Below are 25,039 nucleotides of genomic sequence, written 5' to 3'. Positions count from 1 at the left end.
AACCAAAATTTATTTTATAGACACATTCTTAGGACACACCTGCTGCATAAATCACAATATAAATGGACAGACATTGGTCCCTGTGAATGCTGATAATGTCCTGGAAAATTATGTTATCCCAGCTAACTGTAACCTCTCGGTACCTCAGTTTCCTCCTAAATAAAATTAGAATAGTAGCCCATAAAAGCTAATGAAATCAGATTTACCCTTAGAAGTTTTCATGTATATGCGCTCATCTTTGTCGTTCTTTAAATAATTCTGTGTATGTTACCGGATCCCTTTTAAAAATTATTTTAAGATGTAATGGATTTTTTGTGCTTCAGAGTAGTCAGTCCATCTATACTGTGAACATAGAGGCAGAAGAAGTAACTGCACAGAGAAAAGATGCTCATTCCTATCTATAACAGCATAAATCTGTGATGTTGCCCCATGGTAAGTCCCAAAGCCGCTCCGGCTCATGTAACTAGTAGTTTTTGCTCCTTCCTTTCTAAAAATATTTTGGCTCCATGCTAAGCCCTTTCCTTCACCCCCACCCCATCTCCCACTCACACGACCACCACAGACTCCAGCCGCCTCACTGTGTTTCTCACCTCCAAGCTTGTGCTCCGACCCACTTCCAGGAATGCCCCACCCTTTTCCTGGGTTCTCCCACAGAAACAGCCACACGCGCACACAAAAAGTACGTGCACGCGCCCATTGCCCTGGCTCGCTGAGATTCGGTGCAAGCATCTCTTTGACAGAAAGTTCTCCTCTGATGCTGCTCTGGCCCCTCACTATTACCTCGGGTGCCTCTCCCCTGCCATCTCATATTCGACATACAGCTGGGGTTGTCGCCGTGGTTATAGCAGCTTCATCGTGTCATCGGCCACACTGGGCCACTGAAGTCTCCGACTCCCCTGCTGCCCTGTGCGTTCCTGCTGGTCCCACATTACATCCTGCTCATCGCCGATTCCTCTGTGTCCTCCCCTGAGCCCGAGACATACGACGCACTCGGCGTATATGGGCGGGGAAATGAGTTCTTTCCTAATTGTCCTGTGTAATGATGAAAGTTAGCATCTCATTTCAGAAAATCATATTCTTTGGGAAATGATCGGATTTATCGTGTTTTACAAATGGGAATTTGTCCCATTTTCTAAAGTACAGCTGTGCAAAGCTTCCTGCCAATACAGAGTCCATTAACCAGCGCGTTCACGCACACAGTGTTTTTATGATAACTGCTCCCCGGCTAGAAAATCACACTTCCCCAGCAACTCTCTGATCTGTGGAGAGGGGGGAAGCTGGGAGAGCCCACCCATCTGGAACTGAAAGATGAAGGCTGCTGTCATGGTAATGCTGCCCATGTAATTCCTTCCATTCTTTTCAGCTTTAACTTGCTGAGCCAGGTGTCTGAAAGAGGGACTATCCACTTAACCTCATCCAACAGAACTTCTCTGCCTTCGAATTGTGGTGACGTTGTACCCATGAGCTAAATATCCCCAATTAAAAGAGAACTGCTCAGCATCGGCTCTCTGTGATTCATTAATTCTCTGCTGAGAACACATTTTTAGCTATCTCGGGGAAAAACTGCGTAACAAACCGTCGCCCCAGTTTCCTCAGTTCTGCTCCTCCTGACGGAAGGGCCACAGAATGAAAACGGTTTCATTCAAAGCCATCCATCTTCTGCTGACGGTTTCCACGGGCATGATTTAGAGTTTTCTGGACTCGTCCTGGGGCGGGGGGGGGGGGGGCGGCTAAACCTCCCCTTGTAGGAATGAGCAAGCTAACAGAGATGGGGGCTTATCAGATGTAAAAGAAAGTTACTGCCCCCAGCGGGGACTACATTCCAACCGTGAGAATACTAAGCAGCAAAGGGACTAAGAAGGCTAAGGCTGACAGTCACTTTGCTATCTTAAGAGGATTTCATTTTCCATTTTTGTCACCAAGGAATAACACTGGGCACCCAGAAGTCAGAGGAGGTAAAGAAATGTGTTAGGGGGAGCGAAGTCTTTTTGCTACTTCGGAAGGTCCCAGAGCCTGTTCTGACAAGCCCTGTCCCCACGCCCCCACTGGTAAACTCGTCACAACCACAGAGAGGGGACAGTGAACAAGTCAGAAAAGAGAATGGGGACCCAATACGACCTCAAAGGGCTGGGATCTCCAGTGGAATTGAGAAAAAGAACTTGACTCTCATAATAAAGGTCAAGTCCCGCACTTCAATAAGCAGAAGCCCAAGCAGAGCACAAAAAAGAAGAAAGACTTGGCAGTTCTGGTGGGCTGCAAGTCCGATGGGGCTCAGTGTGACCCGACAATAACACAGCCCCGCCCCAAACCAATGTGAGCGAAGAGTGCATTCATTGGAGGTCAAGGTCTAAACCACGAGAGGCAACTGTCCCTCTGAACTACCATGTGCCGGGAGAGCCCACAGGGGCTGCGTGCGGTCTGGGATGTCAGATTTCCGCCGCTTTCCTGACGAACTGGGGCATGAAAAGTGAGGAAACTCAACCCCCAGCCCATGCTTTCCTGAAGAAAATGGAGACAGAAGCTTAACGGGGATTCGGTGCTTTTTATTCTGAAGGCATTTCTTTCAAAGCCACACCTCGTTGATGTTGTTCCTGGCTGTTAGCATCCCACCAGTTACACTTGAGGGGAAAAGAGGAAACAGAAAGGCACGGTGGTCAAAAACAAAGAACTGAGCCTCGGCACACTGAGTGCTTTCCTAAAGCTCTTATCTCTTTAAAGCTCAGGTAACTGGTATCCTTGAAAGTACAAGATAATTTGCCTAAACATCTAAAACCATAAATAATTAGGATAACTGAAATATGTAAATATGGCATTTAATTACACACAGAAACATAATAGTGAAGTTTGTGAGCTATAGATAATTGCAAATATCACCTTCCACTAGCATATGGTGTTTGGAAGAAACACATCTTCCGGAACCATGAAGGCCTAAGTACAGGTATCTGCATCGAATACAAATTACAGCAGAAACCTTGTATAGCCATTTTTATTCGGTGGGAGTGTGAATGTTTGAAAGCTCTGAATTCCTTCTCTCAAAAAAAATTATGTAAATGTCTACAGTAATCAGCCATTTCTTACCAAAAGCCGTAATAACTACCTCTCCGAGTGAGAGATTAGAACAAAGTAAAAGGGGAAGTGTTTTATTCACGTGCTAGCAGTAAAATCGGTGCTGTTAGTGACAAGAAAAGGAAATTTCAGCTCCCTCAGAGAAAAGAATTGTAATTTGAAAACGCAGAGACGTGTCACTCTTCCAGTTGCAGAAAGTCCTTGGCTTTCAAAGGCAGCAGAGAAGCCACTGAGTAAGTTATCTGAGGATTCACGTTACAATGTGACTCCCTCCGAACCAGCCAGGGAACTTACCGGTCGATCCACTCAAGGTCCAAGTACAAATTTCATGTCATTAGATTCGCATGGCATACAGACTTCCAGTTATTTCTACCCACTCAGTTGGTGCTGGATAGGATCTCAGGAGTCCTCAAATGCAGCATTTGGTGGGGGATGGAGAGGAACCCGCTCACTCCCTCAAGACTTTTAGACAAATGGCTACCAATTCACGGAGACGCCTGTCAGTGCTGGGCACAAAGCACAGGGGCCTCTGCCCTCGAGAAGCTCACTGGTCACAAGACAAGATGGTCAGCTAAGCTCCAAGTTATGGATGGATGTGGCTGGCGTTATCAGAGAAGTCTGTGCCAGAAGTCTGAGAGACTTCTGGGCAGGATTCTGAAAATGGTTTCTTTGCTGGCAACGAAAGGCAGGGGCTTCGGTTCCAGCTGGTAGTGCTTTGCTTCGGACATCCCATCTCGAAGGGGAGAACTACAGACCATATACGGTCCCTTCTGGCCAAGGTCGCACATTACATCAGCACCACCAATAACTTACTCCGAGTTTTGCTGCCTAAGTGGAAAGGCTGCCTCTTCAGAATCTGGGTCTTCAGAAATCTATTTCTTCTCCAATAAGTGAAAATCTGGGCACACATTAGCACGTTTCAGGAACAGAAAGGCAAGGAGACAACAAATGAGGCTCGTAGAAGGCAAAGCAGCGCAGGTAAAATATTTCACGGTTTCAAGGCTGCCTCACCAGCTGAGAACCAGGTAGGCGCCAAGCCCTACATTCACCAAAACAGGCCAAGAGATGCAATTCGCCATGTTTTCCTGCCTTGAGATCAAAGCGTGAGTGTTTTTCAGCGCAGCCACCATGTTTTAAGTAAAAGAACAGGACAGAACATCTACCACCAAGGTCATACAACTGATGAAGAACCACCAAGTCAGCTACTTGAACTAAAGACTCAGCAAATAGGAGTCTAGTCGAGTTCACAGTATCTTACAGAGACTTTAACCTTGGGTGTATTATCTAATGTCTTGGGGAATCAGAGGGCCCAGAAACCAAAGCGTGAGTCCCCACCCCCCAAATAAGCCAGTCTTTGGGTACAACTAGGCCACAAACTCAGCGACTGGGTAGAGAGACACACAATGTTTCTATACAATTGTATTAGACAGCATTCTCCAGAGAAATGGAACCTACAAGAGCCAGAGAGAGATACAGAAAGCGATGGATGGTGACAGACAGGCCCACACAGTCTAGGAGGCTGGAAAGTCCCACCTGCGAACAGTTTTCCAAAGTGGTTGTCCCGTTTTCCACCAGACACCACCCTGGAAGACACCGCCCTCCCTAGTCAGCGCACTCAGCGCGCCGCCTTCTTCGTGCCAGCCACTCCAGTAGGTGTGCGACGACTTCTTCCTGGCTGGAATGGGCTTTTCCCAATCCACGAAGGATGTTGCGCCTCTCTTCATGAGCTCATCCGCCGTCCCTCCTTCCGCCCACGCTGTCAGCTGCACTCTGCACCCGCCCCCGATGAACTACGGGTCCCATGTCTAACAGGGCCGGCCACACCTTCAGCTAAAACTAGATTAACTATTGGCAGGACAATTCGCTGCTTCTATCACTGGTACAACTAGCAATATCTTCCACTACTTAAAAGTCTATTCTACAACTTCCCGTGTTAATGTTTTGCAAACGGGCCAGCCATTCACTTCATGAAATCAGTAACTTCTTGAGGTCTCCTCCTAACCAGAAAAATGAAATGACTTCGGGTTTTTAGTAACTTTAATGCTTTTCTCTTGTAAAAAATATCCTAATAGGTAAGAACATTCTCTTTAAGACCAAAATCAGATAAAATATGAGGAAGGTAGCTGTGGTTTTACTTCCTAGCCAATCTACTCTAAACAAATTACATAATTGAGGAAGTCACATAATACTGCGTTTTTTCAGAACTCTCGAACGCCTGAATACCAGGAAGTAGGACGGTTTGTATAATTGAGCTGTAGTTGATGAATCTTGACCCTAGTACTTCCTCTCTCTGGATGCTGCACAGGGGCCGCTCGGGGTTTGGGGCAGATTAGCACTGAAGCCTCCGGCTCCTCCAGGAAACTCCTCTGCTGGAGGAAGTGTCTGCGGTCGGACAGCACCAGGAACCCGTAGGGCTCTGTCCCTGGACACCACCTCTTTCAGTTACCCCTGTTATCGGTGAAGAGCTGCCTTCCTTTTCCTCCCCAGAGGTGATCGCATCAAAGAGAAGTTCATTGGGATGTGAACTTATATAAAACATGGACACTGTCACCTTGGCTTTGGGCACCGGACAGTCCATCCTGTCACCCTTCCATGCCTAAACACCCAGAACCCTAAAACATCAAAGGCACAGTTTATCTCGGGCACTCGAATAAAGAAATATCAGAATTCTTCACCCAGCTCATCCTTAAAACATCTCAGTATAAACTTCTACTTTCCTCATCCATTATAAATTAGCACCCTGATTAAAAATTTAGTGAGACTGCTTAAACTGTCAGGTCTGAAGCAATTTACCGATAAAAATTTGCTTGTGTAACGCCTTAACATTTTTTCCAGGTGTTTTCAAATATGTCATTTAATTTACTTCCCTAAAATGTTGTATTTGTTTTATCAGCTGTCAAACAGATTGAAATGCTGTCTGCTTGCTACAAGTAGAGTGCTTTAAAGATTAGTAATAATTTATAAAGCACTCTGAACTTACTGAAGATGGAATTACCTTAAGGGGCTAACCTCGGGCAGAGCAGTGTAGCTGTAGACACGTAGGGGGTGCAGTTTTTAGGACTTGAAAAAGCTTCTCTGTGTGAAAAACAAACAAACAAACAAACAAACAACTCCCCCCTTCACACAAGAAAACTCCACTATAAGGACTGATCTCTATAATGGAAGGCTTTCCACTTTGGGCTGTTAAAATGCAAAGACCTTTGGGATGTTAACACTTCAGACTGTATCAGTGAGTGTAAATGAGCTTAATCAGATACTCCTCGAAGGGTTTTGGAGGTGCTAAGAGGATACAAAAATGCAGGCACCTGGGAGAGATGAGCTGACATACAGAGTAACAATGAATATGGATATAGCATGTTGGGACCAAAAAAAAAACCCCAACACTTATTATTTTATCTTCAATAAATCTTGAAATTCTACATAAACAGTAAGTAGTTATCGTTATTAATATACCTAAAATTATTATTGATCAGTCTTTGAAAGTAAAGTCAAATAAAAGAGCTCCAATATTTGATGGGAAACAGTGATTTTTCTCAGCCTGTTGTCATGAAGTTAAAAACACTTAAGCTACAAGTAATACTTTTTAAAACATCTAGGTCCAGTCAAACTAGAAGTCCTGATGGGGAAAGGCTCACACACCTTCCCCCAACGTACAGACGCAGAAAGCCCGCTCCAGTGACTTAAACTGAAAACAGTACAGTGCATGCACTCGCACATGCGCGCACAGCCACACACGGGCCATGGATGACAATTCTTTTGCAGCTGAGGACAAGGCTAGAGCCACAAAGAGAAGAAATGAAGCCTCAGTTCAAATGCAGCCCCTCCCCCCACAGGAACCACACACCCCGCCCGTGGACCACCACGCTGTGCCATCAGAGTCAGAGGCGTCTGTCTGCTCCCTGGTGCTCGGGGCTCCCTGCTGGTGGGTGTCACTGAGCGCTGACATTTGTGCGCCCCTCACTGACCTAGAGAAGTGGCTTTTACCTGAGAAGAGAGAAGGTGCTCCATAACCTGTGGAGTAAGTATTCTTTCTGCGTTTACTTTTAGGAAGACCCGAATTTAACAATCTCACTAATATAGACACAAAATAATTTAAAAATGTATTTAAAAGACTAGCAAGAAGTTAGACATCTCAAGAATTATACCTATCTGGCAAATCAAAATAGGCCTGCATTACACTGAAGGATGTCTATGTTTACATTGAATCCTGCACCAATACTTGGTCTACAAAAGCCTACACAGAGTCAGGCTATGGACATAGGCATGGCCATAACAAAATGGAACATTAAAATAATCCAATGATGAACAATTAGATATATGATATATGTCAAGAAAAGGGGTTCTGATGAGGGATGAGAGGGACAATGGCACATGGATATTTAAGACGAGAAATCACAACTGACATGCCTTAAATTTGAGACCCTCCGACTGCTTTTGATGTGTGGTTCATCAATCACATTACTGGTAAAACACTGCATGACCCCACATTCCTCTCTAATGGAATCATAAAAACTGAAGTTAAGTGAGAGCGGCAGTTCCATCCAGGTCTGTCACTTATGTAGAGGTTTAAAAAATCGGTCTTTTTAAATATTGGGCAAAATGAGAGTGACGGGAGGACCAGTGATACACCAGCGTCTGCAGGGCACAAACCGGCAACTTCTCTGTTGTGTGACACACTGTGGCCATTCCAAGTGGGATGAGTGAGTGAGTGAATGAATGAATGAATGAATGCAAAAGCATGAGGATCAAAATCCACCCAACAGATCCACTCCGGGAAAACGATGAGAAAAAATTCCAGCAGGCTTGCAGGAGATTTAATATTAAACTAACATACTCACTTGAAAAGTACTTAATGTGGGTCCCATTATAAAATAAGCACTTTGGTTAATAAATAACCATCTTATAAGCCAGCAGAGTTCAACTATGGTCTGTTCATATAACAGAAAAACCAGTTTCTTAACCTTGTAGGCAACAGCATGCAACCGATGAGATAAAACCCATCCTGACCCGCTGGTCAAGTGGGTACTGACGTCAAGGTTTCGTGAGGAGCGAGGATGCAGGCTGTGCGTCAGTGGGAAAGATAAGGCCTGCAGCACAGAGAGGGAGAAGGCAGAGAGACACGCTTCAGACCATGGCCACTCACCCAACACCTGTAGTCTACGATGTCTGTTGTTAGAAGCCCACAGGGAAGCGATGAGAGAGGAAGGGGAAGGTAAGTAGTGATTGTTAGTTAACTAGAGCCGTGAGCATGATGTGAAATAAGGCTACTCATTTTCTTACAATAAAAATCACACCTTCTCCGCTCCGATCTAAATAGACATTCACAACTCTACACCTTATCTTCTCATCCTCTTGAATATCAATTATGTCAAGACGATCCTTTTTTTTTTATGGGATTGCGAAGGTAGGAAAGAGAAGTTCCAAAATGGAGGAACTGCTATGTCCTTCCCACCCCACTGCTTTAAGCAGACACAATTCTGGAGCAGACGTTGGATGGACCAAAAACAGGCGTAGGTGTTCCAAGGTCAGAGAACTATCATTTTTGAACTGGAAACTCAAGGCAGAAAAAAGTTTCAATAGCTTCTCAAAAAAAATAGACACACACAAATTACCACCAATCCAAGTCATCTCAACTTCACAACCAGGAGTGGCATTCTATTGAGAACAGTGTTTCTTCATTTCCTTTGAGGGGAAATACGCTACCTTTAATTCTGCCATTTCCCTCCTAAACGGAAATGCGCGTGGTGTCAGAGGGCAGTCATCTGACCGTGAAGAACTAAACTTCCGCTCACGCTTGTTTAGAATAGTAGCTCTTTGACTTTTCTCAGGATTTGCGGAGTTGGGCAGAAATTGCTCTGGACTTCGTGTTGGAAGGTCCGTGGTTGAGCAACTAGAAAGCCTAAGTCTACTAATAAATGTGTGCTCAATCTTTAAGCTAAGAAGACATAGCAACAAAAGAAAAGCGGTAAGTATAACAGTTTCAGAATATTGTCGAAAGAAAAAAAAGAAAAGAAAGAAAGATGGAAGGAAGGAAGGAAAGAAGGAAGGACGGACGGACATGAGAGACAAGTGGGATTTCCTGAGTCCTGCGTGTATTAAAGCGGCAAGGAGCTGACAAACACACGTCAGATTCACAGCAGCCTGGACGGGAGTTGCAGACGGCACAAACTACCTTCTCCCCCTCAGACACAAGTTTTACAAGAACCCTGAAAGACAGAAACCATTTGACCTCTCAATGAAATAGGCTATAAATGCGGAATGTTTGGACAAGGTCTTACCTTAACACATGTACACAGCCTCTGCATCTCTATCCATCTAACAAGAAAGTTGTCTCACCTAGGACCTTTGGAAGTCCAGTTATCTATGACATTGTGTCCAATAATCGAGGAATCATAACCCAATCATCCCCCAGAAAGACGGATCCCTTCTGTGCTGGCGACCCTCAAACTTCCTGGAAACCCCAAGAACCCCCTTCTCGGCTCCCCCACCTTGTATATTCTAACGTAGTGTTGCTGGTTACACTTTCCTCAATTAAAACTGTGCACTTGATAGCTGTGTGACACATTCTGAGGGGTCTGTGGGAATGCCTGGAATGTACTGGAAATCAAGCAGGGGAACCCAGGCCTGAGAGAGGAGCAGACAGGCCCCGGCTGGTACAGAGGTTCCGCCTGGGTGGTTCTCCCTCAGCCTGGGAGGGACGGCGGCTGTGGAACAGCAAAGTGTTACTGGAACGTCAGCCTCTGCGAGTCTGTGCAGACCCGCAGATACACACACCTCAAATCACTACACTGTGCACCTTAAACTTACACAATGGTATGCATTATTTATATCTAAATAAAGCTGGGGGCGGGGTGGGATTCTTGGGCTCTTGAAACGCCGGGGCCAGCTGTGCTGGCGTCCGCGCTGGGTGCCCACAGCGCAGCCGCGGAACACACTCCAGCCCTGAATAACTCTGTCCATGGCAGTCAAATCTCGGACCTGCTGGAAGGCTCCCTCGGCAAACATTTAGAGAATTTTTTAAATGATAGGTAATTTCTCAACGAAAGGGCCCTTAAAAAGAAGAAGAAAAGGAACCTAGAAAAAGGAAAGAAACCAGTGAGAGAATTAGATGAACTGGTTATGAGTGAGTCTCGCGGCGTGACTGGAAGACCCACAGCCTTAACGCACCTTTCACCTTGCAGTAGCCCTCTCAAACGCAGCAGCCTGGGCCCTCCCGCACACCCACGGAACCACGGCTTCTGCGAAGGATGCCCAGGAATCCTCAGGACTCTTACGCACACGGACGTTTCTAAATAACTGTATTCAGGGGACTGTGCACTGCGCATCCGTGGCTGGTGTGGTAACCTGCCCATGGGTGGAGAGCCGTCGGGAGCCAGCACTGGAGCAGAACAAGGTCAGAGCTGTGGTTAAGAAGGAATGTTTTCCGAATCACACTGGTTTTTCACCCTGAGGTTAACTTGTAACAATAGAAAGAAAATAAACATTCAGTAGTCCGCAAAAACAGACCACCATACTGAAATATCAATTTTAATTAAATTCAGGTATGTAAATGTAAAACAAAGTGAGATGTGTAGTTTTTAAGTATTTCCAGTGTTGTTATTCAAAATAAGACAACAGTGTTTCACTAATATGCCTGGGTCTAACTTAGGAAAGTGGAAAACAACTCCCGGTCATTGTCCGTAAGTCCGGGTTTAAAGTCTAACTAAATCTCACCTGTGATGAGGTGACATTTTTCTCTAGGAGTCCCCTGACTGCTACAGGAGGAAGCAATCTCCTCCAAGGACCCCCTCTCGGCCCCACCAGGATGCCCAGGGCCCTTCACACTGGCCTGAAGACTCAGCCCAGGGTGCAGCCCCTCACTCAGAACCCAGAGACTCACCATCTTTGAGAGCCTCACCGCTCCTCAGACCTGCTGCCGCAGCCCTGTCTCCACCCCAACCTGGGAGGCACCGGTGGCTCCACAGCAGGTCCCCTGACCCTGAGCATCTTCACTGAAACAGTCACTTACGGCAACTCCCACCAATGAGCCAAAGCATGAACAGTAACAGGACTCGAATCAAGTCAAGTCACATGCCATCTTTAAAACAAGGACCCGGGTTACGTGGTACGGTCGATGCAATCCAAATGTGAAACTCAAATGCTGATGAATTAATAGTATATTAGACGTGCGTGAAAGACGGAAGCAGCGAGGAAAGCTTTCATGGAAAAAAAAACTTGTCATTTGAACAATTACCTTCAATTTACCCATTCTGCAAGGTCTGACTTTTAATATCCTCGGTTCTTACACTCCTGTCATTGACACAAAGGAGAGGCAGGCAGTAAAACAGCATTCAGAGAAACGTTTTAACATAGGAAAGTTCTCCAGGAGACAAAACCATCCGTCCTACCCCACGGCCTCCGGGCTTCACTTCTGGGACTCGTTAACGGTTACTTTTAATGCGAAGAGTGACCTGGACTCTGATGTCTTAAAAAGCCACCTCTCCTCCTTGGGGGGGACGGCATATCAAATTCCCAACAGATCACTTCTTGAAGCAGTGACACCGTCAATATGCTCAGGGGTTCATCAAAACGGGTGCACGCAGCCACGCTTGCGTTCTCAGTCTGACACGCCACTCAGCCGGCAGACAGGGAGGTCGGGCGCGAAGCAGAAGGGAACAGGGTGGTGCGCTAGGTGCTGGAGGGCGGCAGCCTAGAGGGCAAAGAGCCCGGCTTTGCAGCATCACCAGTTTCCGTGGTGTGAATACTCCCGCCGTGACCGACTTCAGGCCGCTACCAGGATGTCCCGGAACAGGGAGATGGGACAACAGGCGCATCATCGGGTCTATAGGTGGAGGGTGAAGATCCTCCACCTACATCCCCTTGCTTTTGAACTGCAGTCCTTGCCGGACCCCTCAGCGCTGCTCTGTCCAGCTCCTGTGCCCTGAGCGATGCCTTCAGAATCCCGTCGCTGAGTCCACAGTACCGTGACCGTACCACTTACAAATGTCACCTTCATTAGTAAAACAGGTGGTGATTTTCGCACCTTCCTCACAACACTGTGTGCGATCTTGCAACGCTCTTCTGTACTAAGGACCAAGTGTCCTAAAGCAGAGCATCTGCAAGAACTTGTGGGGCCTGTAAGTAACTTTTGGACCAGGTCTAGCCACTGAAACAGCAGCAGGTTGAGACAAAGCAGTTAAACATGACTGACTGGACATGATGGTGGAAAGCAGATGATGACTATGAATTACCCAGTTTCCATGTTTACCATTCACTTATTTATAATCAATTTCCATAAAAAAATATACGATATAGAGTGCCTCTTGCAAGTATAAGGCAAGCAGGTCGAGCTTCCTGTTTTAAAAATGCAACAGTAACAGTGTCAGAAAGACACCAGTAACAAGCCCCACTCCAACCAACAGCGTGGCCTCGGACAACCCACTTAACCTTGCTGAGGTTCTCTTTCTAAAATGGGAATCATAGTGTCTATCTCAGAAGATTCTTATAAAGCGTAAATGAAAATAACCTTCAAAGCCCGCGATCCCAGTATACAATTAATGACCCAAAGAAATGGCAGTCACTCATCACCGTCAGCTCCAGAGTGACTGCCCTGTGACGAGCGATCCTTTTATCACAGTGTCTGGGGTTTGGGCAGGAAAACCTCTGCATCGGAACACTGAGTGTCCACATGGCTGGGAACAGTCTCTATGAGCCGGGACAGCCCGTGTCTCTGGACCCGGTGCAACCACCGCTCAGGTTGACCCCGCCCGGGCTGCCCCCGCCCCGGCTGCCGTCTCTGAACCCCCGATGCTAAGACATAATGCTTTGCAAAAAGGCAGGCTAGCAGCCCACCTCAACTGGAAACAGAAACTAAAACGCCTCAGTGGGTTTTTAAGAGTGTTGAAAGGTAATAGAAGAAAGTCAAAAGAGACAGTTTGTCTGTTTTATGCTCACTAGTATTGCTTCTACTTGGAAATTCAACAACTATAGTTAGATGTAAAGATAGAGAAAGAAAACATAAATAACCTAGATAAATTAGTGGAATTACTCTAACAATCCAGTAAAAGAATAAGTTACTATAATCAAGTATAACTTACAAACTCAAGGATGCTTAAACAAGAAATCTATACATGTAAAGGTAGTCGAGACAGAGTTTCTTAAATGATCCTCTCAATAGATGCCAAAATGGACCCTGGCTGGTGTGGCTCAGTGGACTGAGTGCCAGCCTACAAACCACAGGGTCACTGGTTTGATTCCCAGTCAGGGCACATGCCTGGATTTCGGGCCAGATCCCCAGTAGGGGGCACATGAGAAGCAACCACATACTGATGTTTCTCTCCCTTTCTCCCTCCCATCCCCTCTGTCTAAAGATAAATAAATAAAATCTTTTTAAAAATTGCTAAAATGGTACTCAACAATATTATTTACCTGTTTATTAGGCTTTAAAATTGTTTAAAGGTTAGGAATGAAGTAGTTCTTTACCAGGAAAAACAAACAGTAACTATTATATAAGGAAGAAGCATGTGCAGTACCTTCTGAAAGCATAACATGCTGGAGAGTGTTTCCCACGTCCACACTCACCCAAAACCCCCCCGTGCAAAGGAAATGATTCCTATTCTGGGCAACGAGTCTCTTTTCTCAGCCAACTCAGGATGTGCATGGCAAGTATTTGTTGACTACATTAAGAAATGCAGGTGAAATGACTATATAATTAAAATACACAAGGGAAGCAACTAAAAATATTTTCATCTGTCAAATGTAAAGTTAGAGGGTTAATTTTAAAAAGTCAGAAGTAAAAAGAGAAATGAGGAATTAGAAAATGTAATGGGGGAAAAATACTACCCAAATCACAAGAGCAACAAAAAATAAATGTGAATGCCCTAACCAGAAATACACGGACACTATTGTAAAGACCATCACGAATTCTGCTAAGAAACACAGAGAGGATTTAAGCAAAGAAAGGATGGGGTGTGGTCCCAGGATGGGTAAAAACTTATAAGTATTTTAAAGATATAATTATTCTCTAATGAACCTACAGATTTAAAATAACTCTAAACTTTGCCACACAAAGAGGAAAGAATCCCCGAGCAGAACATAGTCATGGCAGGAGGACAACGGCCCTGACAGACAGAGAGTAGAGCAAATCACAAACCCTCTAAAGTGAAGCTGTGGTATGGGCACAATAGAAACAGAAAAAAAAATTTCAGAAATACATTGTGGTAGAAATGTAACAAAAGATAAAGGAGACTAGGAAAAAATTGTTTCGGCATACATGAAACTTCATTTCAGATAAATAAAGCCCTAAAAAAGTACAAAAGGGGAGAAAATACTGGTAAGCATTTATTTTCTGTCAAAGATACTCTATGACCATGAAGAGTGAAACTTCTGTGCATTGAAAAATGACATAAGTGAATATACTCCATTATTGAAAAATAATTAAATAAAAAAATGGGAAAAAAACCAAACAAACAAAAAAAGAAAAATGACACAAGTGGATGATAAATCTCCAGAAGGCCAGGGGCTTTGCTCCGGTCACTGCCGCATCTCTGGAGCTGTGAAAAGTGGCTGGTTCTGGCCAATTCACAAGAGAAGAAAGGTAGACACCAAATAAAAAATTTTTTTCAACATCACAGTTGCTAAGAAACAGAAACGAAAACAAAGCTCATTCACCCACCAAACCATCACTGTGTAGTGTTAAGAGGGGAGAGCACACAGCCCCTGGGGAGTAGATGCAGACAGGGGTGTAAACACAGGTACAGACAGACAGACATATGGATGCATATAAGTATCGGGTAGATGTTGAATTGTTACTTTAAAAAAAGTTCCCAGACACAAGATGGAAGTATACCCAAGAGGTATTAGTGCTTATGTTGTCCTGTACAGTTATATGAATTAATTAATTACAATAACATTATTTTCTGGACATAATTATGATACAACATGATTTTATAGGTAATTAAAATCTATATGCAAAGCTATATTTAGTATCGATTTAATCTATATTAAATCTGTATTTAGTTCCCCTTCATGTAATCAAAGGGGTTAAAGGAACGATGAAGGACAGGGCACTTCGAGAGGGACGCAGGCAGCTGCCCACAGCGAAGCGGTCGCAGAAACGCTTCTGTGGCTACAGCCCAGCTCCCAGGAACGAGGCAGCAGGGAACCCAGAGGCCGTCCGTGCGGCAAACACCCTCACTCCTTACCTGCTTTGGAAGTCACAAGCTGTAGTACAAGAGGCCGTCTGGTTACGATGCCTGACCCCCGGGGGAGAAAGTCCCTAAAAAAGAAAGAAGAAATAGGTTAAGGCATGAAAGAATTCTGATGACCTATACATTCATAAGTCAAGTTCCACAATAATTTTCCTAATTCCCAACTTTTCGATGCACTGCACATCTAAAGAATGCTTATACAGGAAGCGTTTGCACACACACAAAAAGTAAATAAAGGGGGCGGCACTGGATAGGGCATACTAACTCACGTGTTCTGCGCTCATGACCTTGCTGGCGCACACTCAGACTGCCGGAGTTAGTAAAAGTTTGCATTCAATCGCTGTGTACTGTCCATCAGTTCTCACTGTCGGAGAACCAGCGTGAACAAAAGCATCTGCAGAACGTAATCCTTAAATTCTTTTGGATAATTTTAAAAAATGCAGTGCTCCACCCAACTTCTAGGTCAATGTTCGTCCATCAAATACAGACCATCACTAAAGGGACACTAGACTGTATCTTCTAAACACCCTGAAATTTTCCTCCAATGAAGGTCACATACAGAATGTGGGGTCAAGGGGAGATAAATACTGTGTATGCAGAAATTAACAGCAAAAATAAATACATTGTAACGTGAGTTTTATTTGTTCTCAAGCCTGAAAAATGGGAGTTTTTAATAAGTAAAGACTGTGTTTAAATGGCATACGCCAGATCAAGAGAACTGCAGTGAGGGAGGTATTACATAACCCCATCTGCAGTGCCGCATAAATCACACTGACTCTGCAACGTCAGAGAAGTCACAGACGTGCCTGTAACACGATTGTTATCACCGTTCAACCCATTCGGAATGCCTCATGACTCTTGAGAAAAATCAGCATTTTAAACATCACAGGATTCTATTCAAAATAAATCTCTGACTCCATGCCACTGTTTTCACCAAAAAAGTGGTTTCCAGACACCAGAAGTGTTGTAACCATAGGTGCCCGTCACCCATCCCAAACCAATAGCCACAGAATGTCTGCATAAGGGGTGCAGCCTCTGGACCCTTTCACGCGTTTAGGGGGGCGGGAGGAGGGGCGCTGTGGACCCTGCACTGAGGGAGATAATGAAGACCTGGACCTAGAAAACCACGAAAGACGGGGACAGATGAACTACACCGGAGTCCTGGAAACAGAGACCGGTACTCTCCTTTTGAAAATATCTGAATACATATAATTTAATACTCTGTAAATGTTCTCCAAGATCCATGTTAGAATATTTACTAGATTGGGTGGTTTCAATGATCATCTGAATCAAAACATCTACTCTGTGCCTAGAACCAAAAAAGAAGTTAATTGGATAATCAAATGAATACAAAAAAAAGAAAACAAAACTCCAGAACGAGCTATTGGGGGCATCTGTTTGAGCCATTAGGACCACAGATGAGGTTTCAGGGTGTGTACATGCCAACAAGAAATATACAGGTCTTATTCCATTTAATGAATCAATAAAATATTTTCTTTTAAAAAAGGAAGGGGTGTATAGAAGAAGGAAGGAAGGGAGAGGGAGGGAGGGAGGGAGGGAGGGAAGAAGGAAGGAAGGAAGGAAGGAAGGAAGGAAGGAAGGAAGGAAGGAAGGAAGGAAGGAAGGAAGGAAGAAAGGAAGAAAGGAAGGAAGGAAGGAAGGAAGGAAGGAGAAAAGAGGTTTAGTTATTCAATACCTCTGTGCCAGGATCTCTCTCATCCCATGCGTATGACCATATATTTATAATCCCTTTGAACATCATTAAAGCAAAACAGAACATAACCAACATGGTCAACAGCAAATAACTACCAGGTGTTTGGCTGAAGAGAAAGCCCACAGATACCTCTAATTCTTTACCTTTTTATTAAGCACACAGGATTTTGCAGTGAGAGGAGTAAACAGACTCAGATATCCAGGCCCCTTCTTACTACCTCACAGTTACCGACCCCTCCATGGTTCTCATCAGTTCTCCCAAAGTCACGAGATTGGTAACCAAATCTTGCCGTTTGGAAGTCTCCCCGGACTTCACAGACTATCCCAAGTGCAACAAAACATTACAGACAGTCTCTCTCTCATGAAGAGGGAGGGACTCGTCCAGCCCCTGGAGAGAGATGCTGGTGGCCTGATCACCTGCAGGTGACCACACGCCCACACCTCCCAGCTGTGAGCACGGAGGGTGAGCCCCCCGAGGACACACAGAGAGCCCGCAGGGTCTCCCAGCCCAGCCCTAAGTGGACAGAATTCTCTTTCAACCTCCGTCTCTTTCTTTTGCCACTCAGCGAATCAAAGAAAATACAACATACGGCAAATTCTTAAAAACCCACATATCATAGGAAAAAAAGTAGTGCTACTACTATTATTATTGCTATAATAGCCACAGTGTGTTTTCCCGGACAGTGAAGCATTCGCTTGTCTAAAAAACTAAGTCTCTGCATCCAACATTTTACTATTTCATGAATGGGGTTTGGAGGTGAGGGCCCTCAGACCCCACTGAACAGTCCCCTTGGTGATGGCCAGCAGCCCTGGTGTGGAAGGTTCCACCCTCATTCCCGCCCAGTCCACAGGGAGCCACGGCCCAGCACAAACAGTCATGGATAATTCAGTCACCACTGAGTGCCATCGACCGTCTGAACTGCATTATTTTCTGTGTAAAGGTGGTTGGTTTTCTCCTCTAAGTGCATCTTATGGGAAAATGACTTTGCTGAATTACTGCAGAAAATCATGCCTGTGCCTTTAGTACGACTTTGGACTTAAACTACATATATTTTTTGCTTGTGGTCTAATCCATATATACAAAAAGGAAATCTGCCTGCCATTTCCCTCTGACGAGGACCTTTCAGGTCAACAGCAAGAACAGGAACCTGAAGGCTGACAGTTATTAAACGGGCTCCAGTCTGTCACCCAAAGGCCTCATTCATGAGCGGATGTGCAGATGCCAAGGCAGGGTGCGTGCCTGTCTCTCTGGGCCACGTAGCAGCCACAGCTCAGCACTGCCTGTCTGTCTCCGCTCACCTCAAAAACGGCATTCATCTGCACAGTCTTTTTTTTATATATTTTGGCTGGGTGAGGGAAAGGAGAGAGAAAGAAACGTCAATTTGCTGTCCCACTTATTCATGCATTCACCGGTCGTTTCTTGTATGTGCCTGCCCGGGGATCGAACCCACAACCTTGCCGTATTGGGATGATGCTCCAACAACTGAGGTACCTGGCCAGGGCAATCTGCACAGTCTTAATAACTGATCTGCAGGCAATGCCAATGTTCCTTCATGGTTTCCTGACTCCTGCACGATTCTCAGGCTTTGGTCTAAGAACCATCTCAATGGCATACCCTCTTGACTCTTCAGGAAACTTAGTTACCAAGAAATATTATTACTGCTCCACTAGGAAATGACTGACCTTTGGGAGCCTAAAATACGGGGGCACGTTGGCTGTAGCAACAACGCTAAAAGGAATCTCTCCTCTACCGCAAATAAAGTAACTACCAAGACACTTCTTTGGTATAGATACAAAGCATCATTAACCAGATAATCTGTTCAATAAATAAACATTTAACATCTGCCCTTGCCTAACACAAGAGGGCAAAATCAAATCATACTCTCAAAGAAGTTAATCCGTGTAGCTGAGTCATTCGGAGATAAAGAAGCTTCGTCCAGGAGGAGAATGACGTGCAAATGATTAGAGCGAACGGGACTGGTACACAGACAAGTTCCTGAGGCAGTGACCCAGCACAGAGTAAGCTCTTCTGCTTGGGGACGAGCAAGAGAGAGGCCACCTCAGTGGGACACGGGTGGGAGACATCCCCCGGGGGATCTGGATGTGCGAAGACGTGAAGGGCCAACAACGTGACGTGGAGTGTGAAGGAACCAAAGACCACAGAGAGGGAGGAAGGAGGTGGAGCAGAGCCTGGAGAACGGAGAGGAGGTGGGTTTGGTTTTGCTTTGTTTTTTCTGTGAGAACAAGAAAGCACGGATGGGTTTTAAGTGATCAGATCTGCATTGTAGAAAAATCACTGGGGGACGATATAAAGAATGTCACACACAAAAAAGGGAAAGACAAAAAACAGACGAATCAGGGTCTCTGAGGAAGATGAGGAAGTTAGGTCCAAGGCAGTCGCAGTGGAAATGGAGAAGACAGAGCAAACAGACAACGCAAAGGACTTGCTGAGCCCCTGATGCGGGATGAAATGATGTGGCGGGGATGGGGTCGGTCTCACATTTCTGGTGTGGGTACAGCTGGTTAAACTCGGGGTGCCATCAGCCAGAACAGGACGTGCAGGAAGACCCGCTTATAGCTGATATTTATACGGCGTTTGCCATGTGCCGGGCACATTCTTAGCTGATCTTCGTAACAACACCCCGAGGTTGGTGCTACTGTGATGCTCACTGCAGATGAGGAAACAGGCACAGGAAGGTCACGTAAGTTTGTCAAGGTCACAAAGCTAGTAAGTGGCAGATCCAGGCCTCGAACCTGGAGAGGTATAACTCCAGCGCCTGTGCCCTTGACTGTTGGATTATACTACATCGTAGGAGAAATGGGGGGAGGGGATGAGGGGATGTATTTGGATGCACTGATCTTTAGGTGCCTGGTGAGTACCCAGATGAAGACAAGCACACAGGGAGACAGAGCAGCTGGACCTCAGGACAGCAGTCCTGCCTGGAGATCTAGCTGACAGTCATCAATGCAGCAGAAAGTTCAAGTTGACAGTCATCAATGCAGCACAAAGTTGAGGCCGAGAGAAGAGTAGGAACAGGAGGGGGGTGATGGGTATGACTCTAAAAGATACCAATACCTAACGCCAATGCTGGAAAAGCAGACCGGAGAGACTGGGACGTGACCCCCAGGGAGCTAAGTCCACTACCAGAAGTCAGAGGCATCCCCTCAGTCACGCCAGCCTCTCAGACGTCTCAGACCCCATCTCCACATTCGACTCCTTATCTCCTCCTTCATTCTCCATCGTAACCCGCATCAGCGGCATCCATACATGTCAGCCAAGCCCCTGGGGCTCATCCACCCTCCACCTTCCTCTGTCCGCAGGCTCCAAATTAGTTACCAAGTCCTGCTGACTCCCCCTTCTTAACATCTCCCCAAAGCATCCTCCCTTCTCTACTTCAATCACTACTCCCAGTGCCAACGACTCTCAGATAGATTAACAACAGCCCCGGCTGGTGTGGCTCAGTGGATTGAGCAGCGACCTGCAAACCAAAGGGTCACCAGTTCGATTCCCAGTCAGGGCACGCGCCTGGGTTGCAGGCCAGGTCCCGAGTGGGGGCGCAGGGGGTGAGAGGCAACCACATACTGATGTTTTGCTCCTTCTCTTTCTCCCTTCCTTCCCTCTCTCTAAAATAAATAAATAAAAACAGTAACAACAAGCTCCCAGTTAACTTCCCCGCACCCAGTCTGAACACCCTGCAAGTAAACCACAACAGTAACTAAAGTCCTGACACACCCTTCCCGGGCTCTAAATCACTCAGTGACTCTTCATTGTCTAGCACAGAATCCAGAGAGACAGTGAGCAAGAGAGAAACAGAGACAAGCAAGTTACTGCCGCACGCTGCCCACCCCCTGTGCCAAGAAGCACAGGGGTCACGCATGTCCCACGCGGAACACAACGGTGCTGTTAAATGGCTCTGTGTTTGCCTGCCCTCGCCCATCGCCCATCTGCCAAGCATTGCCGCACTGCTTTAATTGCTGAGGGAAGTAATTATGCCAAAATCAACAGATTTAATTGGAAGTTTTCCAGCGCAGTTTTCTTCTTTCCCCTGCACTCTTGGCCCAGAGTAAGAACATTAGCACTTACAGACTTGTAAAAGAGCTCGTTTTGTTGCTATCAGTTACTCCGTAACTTGAAGTATTCAATTAAGTCCCACCATTATGTCATTTGAAAAACATAGTTACGAATCTGATTGTAGGAAACATGGTGCTTTTATTATTATTTTGTAACTAACATCTAAGAAATTTCAATGTTTACCTTTTATTCACGAAACAAAATTTCTAAGCAATGGGGTTTCATTGACTAATTAATCAATAGTTCATGTTCCCACTGCAACATTCAAAAACGAAAAAGTTTCTAAGTCACAGATTTGTAAACTGAATGAAGAAGTTGACAATTACCATGTGTTCAACCCACCAGGAAACTCCCTTGGGAACTTAATGCCTCCATCTTCAATCATTTTATCTGCTTGTTCACAGAGCCAGTTTGTCAAGAATTAAAGCAGCAGATTAATGAGTCGCAGTGCAACGCAGAGGCTCCTGGCGGGCGCTCTGTTCCAACCACGTGCTGCACTTTGCCCTGCGTAGGTGCTATGCAGATGCGTACAAAATGCCCTGTGCCACAGGGACCCGCTGGTACCTACCTGACACCTGTTTCCCCTTATTTCTCAGTAACAGAAGCCCGATTCTATTGGGTGTGGCAACGTGCCTGACTTTGAATAATAAATAGACCAACAAATCTACATTTCCTGGCCTTTTTTGCAAATGGGGTGTCCACACGACTAAGTTTGGGTCAGTAAGGTCATTCCAGCTTGTTGAGGGACGTGAAGGGGCTGGTGTAGCTGCTGTGTACTTTCGCCCGACCCCCTTCCCCTTGTCGCTCGTTCGTAACAGCAGAACTGCAGCAACAGCCGTAAACCGCAGGCGACCTGGAAGATGGGAGCTCCGGGCTGAGGACGGCAGAGCAGAGAGAAACCAGGCATCTAGGACAGGCGGCATGGAGTCTGGAGCCCACACTGCCCAAGAAAGACAGAGAGAGAGAGAGACAGAGGCACGCCACACTCTGGGACACTGTCCCAGCCTTCTTTCCTTAGGGCCCCCTAAGGAACCTCATGAGATGGTTTCCCCATTGCATTTCTCTCTATTATGTTTATTTACATAGATACACTGTGTGTAAGTAACGTATGTATACCTGTGCTTTATACCTAACAGAGTAAGGCTTTTTGCCTTCCCAAGAATCAATTTTTGCTCCCTCGGGAGCAAAATCCAGGGTGCTAAGCATTCAGCCCTACCCATCATCTCTTCCCGAAGGGTCTCTGTATGCAGAAAGGACAAGGCGAGGTGGCTTTTGCTTTAAACCCTAATGCAACCCCTTCCCAGCGCTGGAGACAGGGGCCGGACCATAGGGAACCCTTCTGCGGAGTTGAGAGGCAGGCTGCCGGCCGGTACCAAAGAGGCTCAAAACCCGCCCTTGCCCCTTTTCCTAAGGACTGCACAAGGTTTTTTGGCACCACTGTGGCAGGAAAAGGCCCCTGGGTGGAAGATCACCCGGTGAGGAGGAGCCGGGGAGAGGAGGGCGTGGCCAGCCCTTCCCTACTGAGGGCTGAATGGCAGAATGGCTGGGAGATTACCGGGAGATTACTGTCCATGGTGCTGAAGGCCTGTGACCAGGCCCCTGGGAGGCGGGGGCCACTAGGGAAGAGCATGTGCTCTTCCGCTTTCACTTTTTCTAAGAGGTTGGAAAAACACGTAGGTATTTATTTGGACGCCAGAAAAGGATAGTTTAGTTTCCCCACTAAAACAGCACACAGAGCCAGGGCTACTCTATATATTTTAAAAGACTGGGAATGTGAATTTCTAAGTATGAAGGAGGGACTTGGGCGGATCTTTCGATCCCACTCAGCATTCTAGAAGCCTCACCCACTATTCCCCCATGTGAGCCTGTTGTTCCCAGAACATGTGGCTTCTGAGGGACCCCACACTAATCTCAGACCCTGTGTTGACTCCTGTACGACCCAAGCCCTGCCCCAGCGCACCTGTCTTTCCCCACCTCGACCTTGAAGGCTGGATGTCGGCACAGTGTTCTGTGGGAAGCACCCCCTCACATGCAAGTACGTAGAGATGCTCCTCTTCTTTGTTTCGAGGTACCGGGAACCAGCTATTGCCCCTCCCCTGGACAAGTCCCTTGGGACAGGGACCTCATTCCTGTAAGGCCAGCGCTGGGCACAGCACCTGACACAAGAAGATGCTCGGTGGGGACTGCATGAGTGAATGAAGTCCGCATTCTAGGAACTAAAGGGAAATCTATTGCACAGATACATTTTAAAGGATGATTTTTTAAAAACGTGCAAACATTTATAATTAAAAATATAGGTATCATATGTGTCCTATTATTTTCTTATCCCAAGTGATTTTTTATTTAATTGATTTTTTCCCTGTGATCACATACCACTTTGACTATGGAAATTTTAAAGAAAAAGAAATAAAGGAAAATCTCTCAATATCTAATAGATGATATACACACGTATGTGTATATATAATACATATTTACATGTGTGTGTATTTTATAATATATGTATATAGCATGTATGTGTATATGTATATAGTGTATATTTATGTGTATGGCATGCATTTGTGTGCCATGTGTGTATGCATGTGATATGTGTATTAGTATGTATTGAGTATGCACATATGTATATGTACACATATAAAATATTTTTAAAATGTGTTTTATTGATTATGCTATTACAGTTGTCCCATTTCCCCTGCTTCATTCCCCTCCACCCTGCACACCCTCTCCCACCCACATTCCCCCCCCTTAGTTCATGTCCATGTGTCTTAAGTTCTTCAGCTTCTACATTTCCCATACTATTCTTTTTTTTAATATTTTATTTATTTATTTTCAGACAGAGGGGAAGGGAAGAAGAGAGGGAGAGAAACATCAATGTATGGTTGCCTTTTGTGCGTCCCCTGCTGGTAGTTAGCCTGCAAGGAACCGGCCTGCAACCCAGGCATGTGTCCTGACTGGGAATCGATCCGCGATCGTGTGGTTCGCAGGCCTGCACTCAATCCACTGAGCTACACCAGCCAGGGCAATTTCCCATACTATTCTTGCCCTCCCCCTGTCTATTTTATACCTACTGTCTATGCTACTTATTCTCTGTACCTTTGCCCCTCCTCTCCTCCTCCTACTCATCTGTTGCTAACCCTCCATGTGATCTTTATTTCTGTGATTCTGTTCCTGTGCTAGTTGTTTGCTTAGTTTGTTTTTGTTTTAGGTGTGGTTTTTAATAACTGTGAATTTGTTGTCATTTTACTATTCATATTTTTATCTTCTTTTTCTTAGATAAGCCCCTTTAACATTTCAAAAAGGGGCTAGGTGATGATGAACTCCTTTAACTTGACCTTATCTGAGAAGCACTTTATCTGCCCTTCCATTCTAAATGAAAGCTTAGCTGGATAGAGCAATCTTGGATGCAGGTTCCTGCCTTTCACAACTTGGAATACTTCTTTCCAGCCCCTTCTTGCCTGTAAGGTCTCTTTTGAGAAATCAGCTGACAGTCTGATGGAAACTCCTTTGTAGGTGACTGTCTCCTTATACCTTGCTGCTTCTAGGATTCTCTCCTTCATTTTAATCTTGGCTAATGTAATTACGATGTGCCTTGGTGTGTTCCTTCTTGGGTCCTTCTTTGGGACTCTCTGAGTTTCCTAGACTTCCTGGAAGTCTATTTCCTTTGCCAGATTGGGGAAGTTCTCCTGTTTTATTTGTTCCAATAACTTTTCCACTTGTTGCTCCTCCTCTTCCCCTTCTGGTACCACTATAATTGGGATGTTGGAACATTTAAAGATGTCCTGGAGGTTCATTCTTTGTCCTCTCTTCATTTTTTTGAATTCTTCTTTCTTCATTCTTTTCTGATTGGATGTTTCATTCTTCCTTCTGGTCCACTCCACTGATGTGAGTCCCAGTTTCCTTCCCATCACTGTTGGTTCCCTGTGCATTTTCCTTCATTTACCTTAGTATAGCCTTTATTTTTTCATCTAATTTGTGACCAAATTCAACCAATTCTGTGAGCATC

The 25,039-nt window shown here is 45.4% G+C and overlaps 1 protein-coding gene across 12 annotated transcripts in view; it reads right to left on the bottom strand.

Annotated features, from left to right (window-relative positions):
• DNM3 (dynamin 3) overlaps positions 1-25,039 on the bottom strand; it is a 383,116-nt gene that overhangs the window by 312,683 nt on the left and 45,394 nt on the right. For all 12 annotated transcript variants that reach the window (XM_037035176.1, XM_037035187.1, XM_037035185.1 and 9 more), the window contains exon 2: positions 15,249-15,322. In XM_037035176.1, the coding sequence (XP_036891071.1) occupies positions 15,249-15,322 (74 nt within the window). The remainder of the gene's footprint in view (positions 1-15,248; positions 15,323-25,039) is intronic.

This window comes from Sturnira hondurensis, unplaced genomic scaffold, assembly GCF_014824575.4.
Source record: "Sturnira hondurensis isolate 20B ecotype Veracruz unplaced genomic scaffold, ASM1482457v3 Scaffold0022215, whole genome shotgun sequence".
Taxonomy (NCBI): domain Eukaryota; kingdom Metazoa; phylum Chordata; class Mammalia; order Chiroptera; family Phyllostomidae; genus Sturnira; species Sturnira hondurensis.
This window is presented reverse-complemented; position numbering and strand designations above follow the sequence as displayed.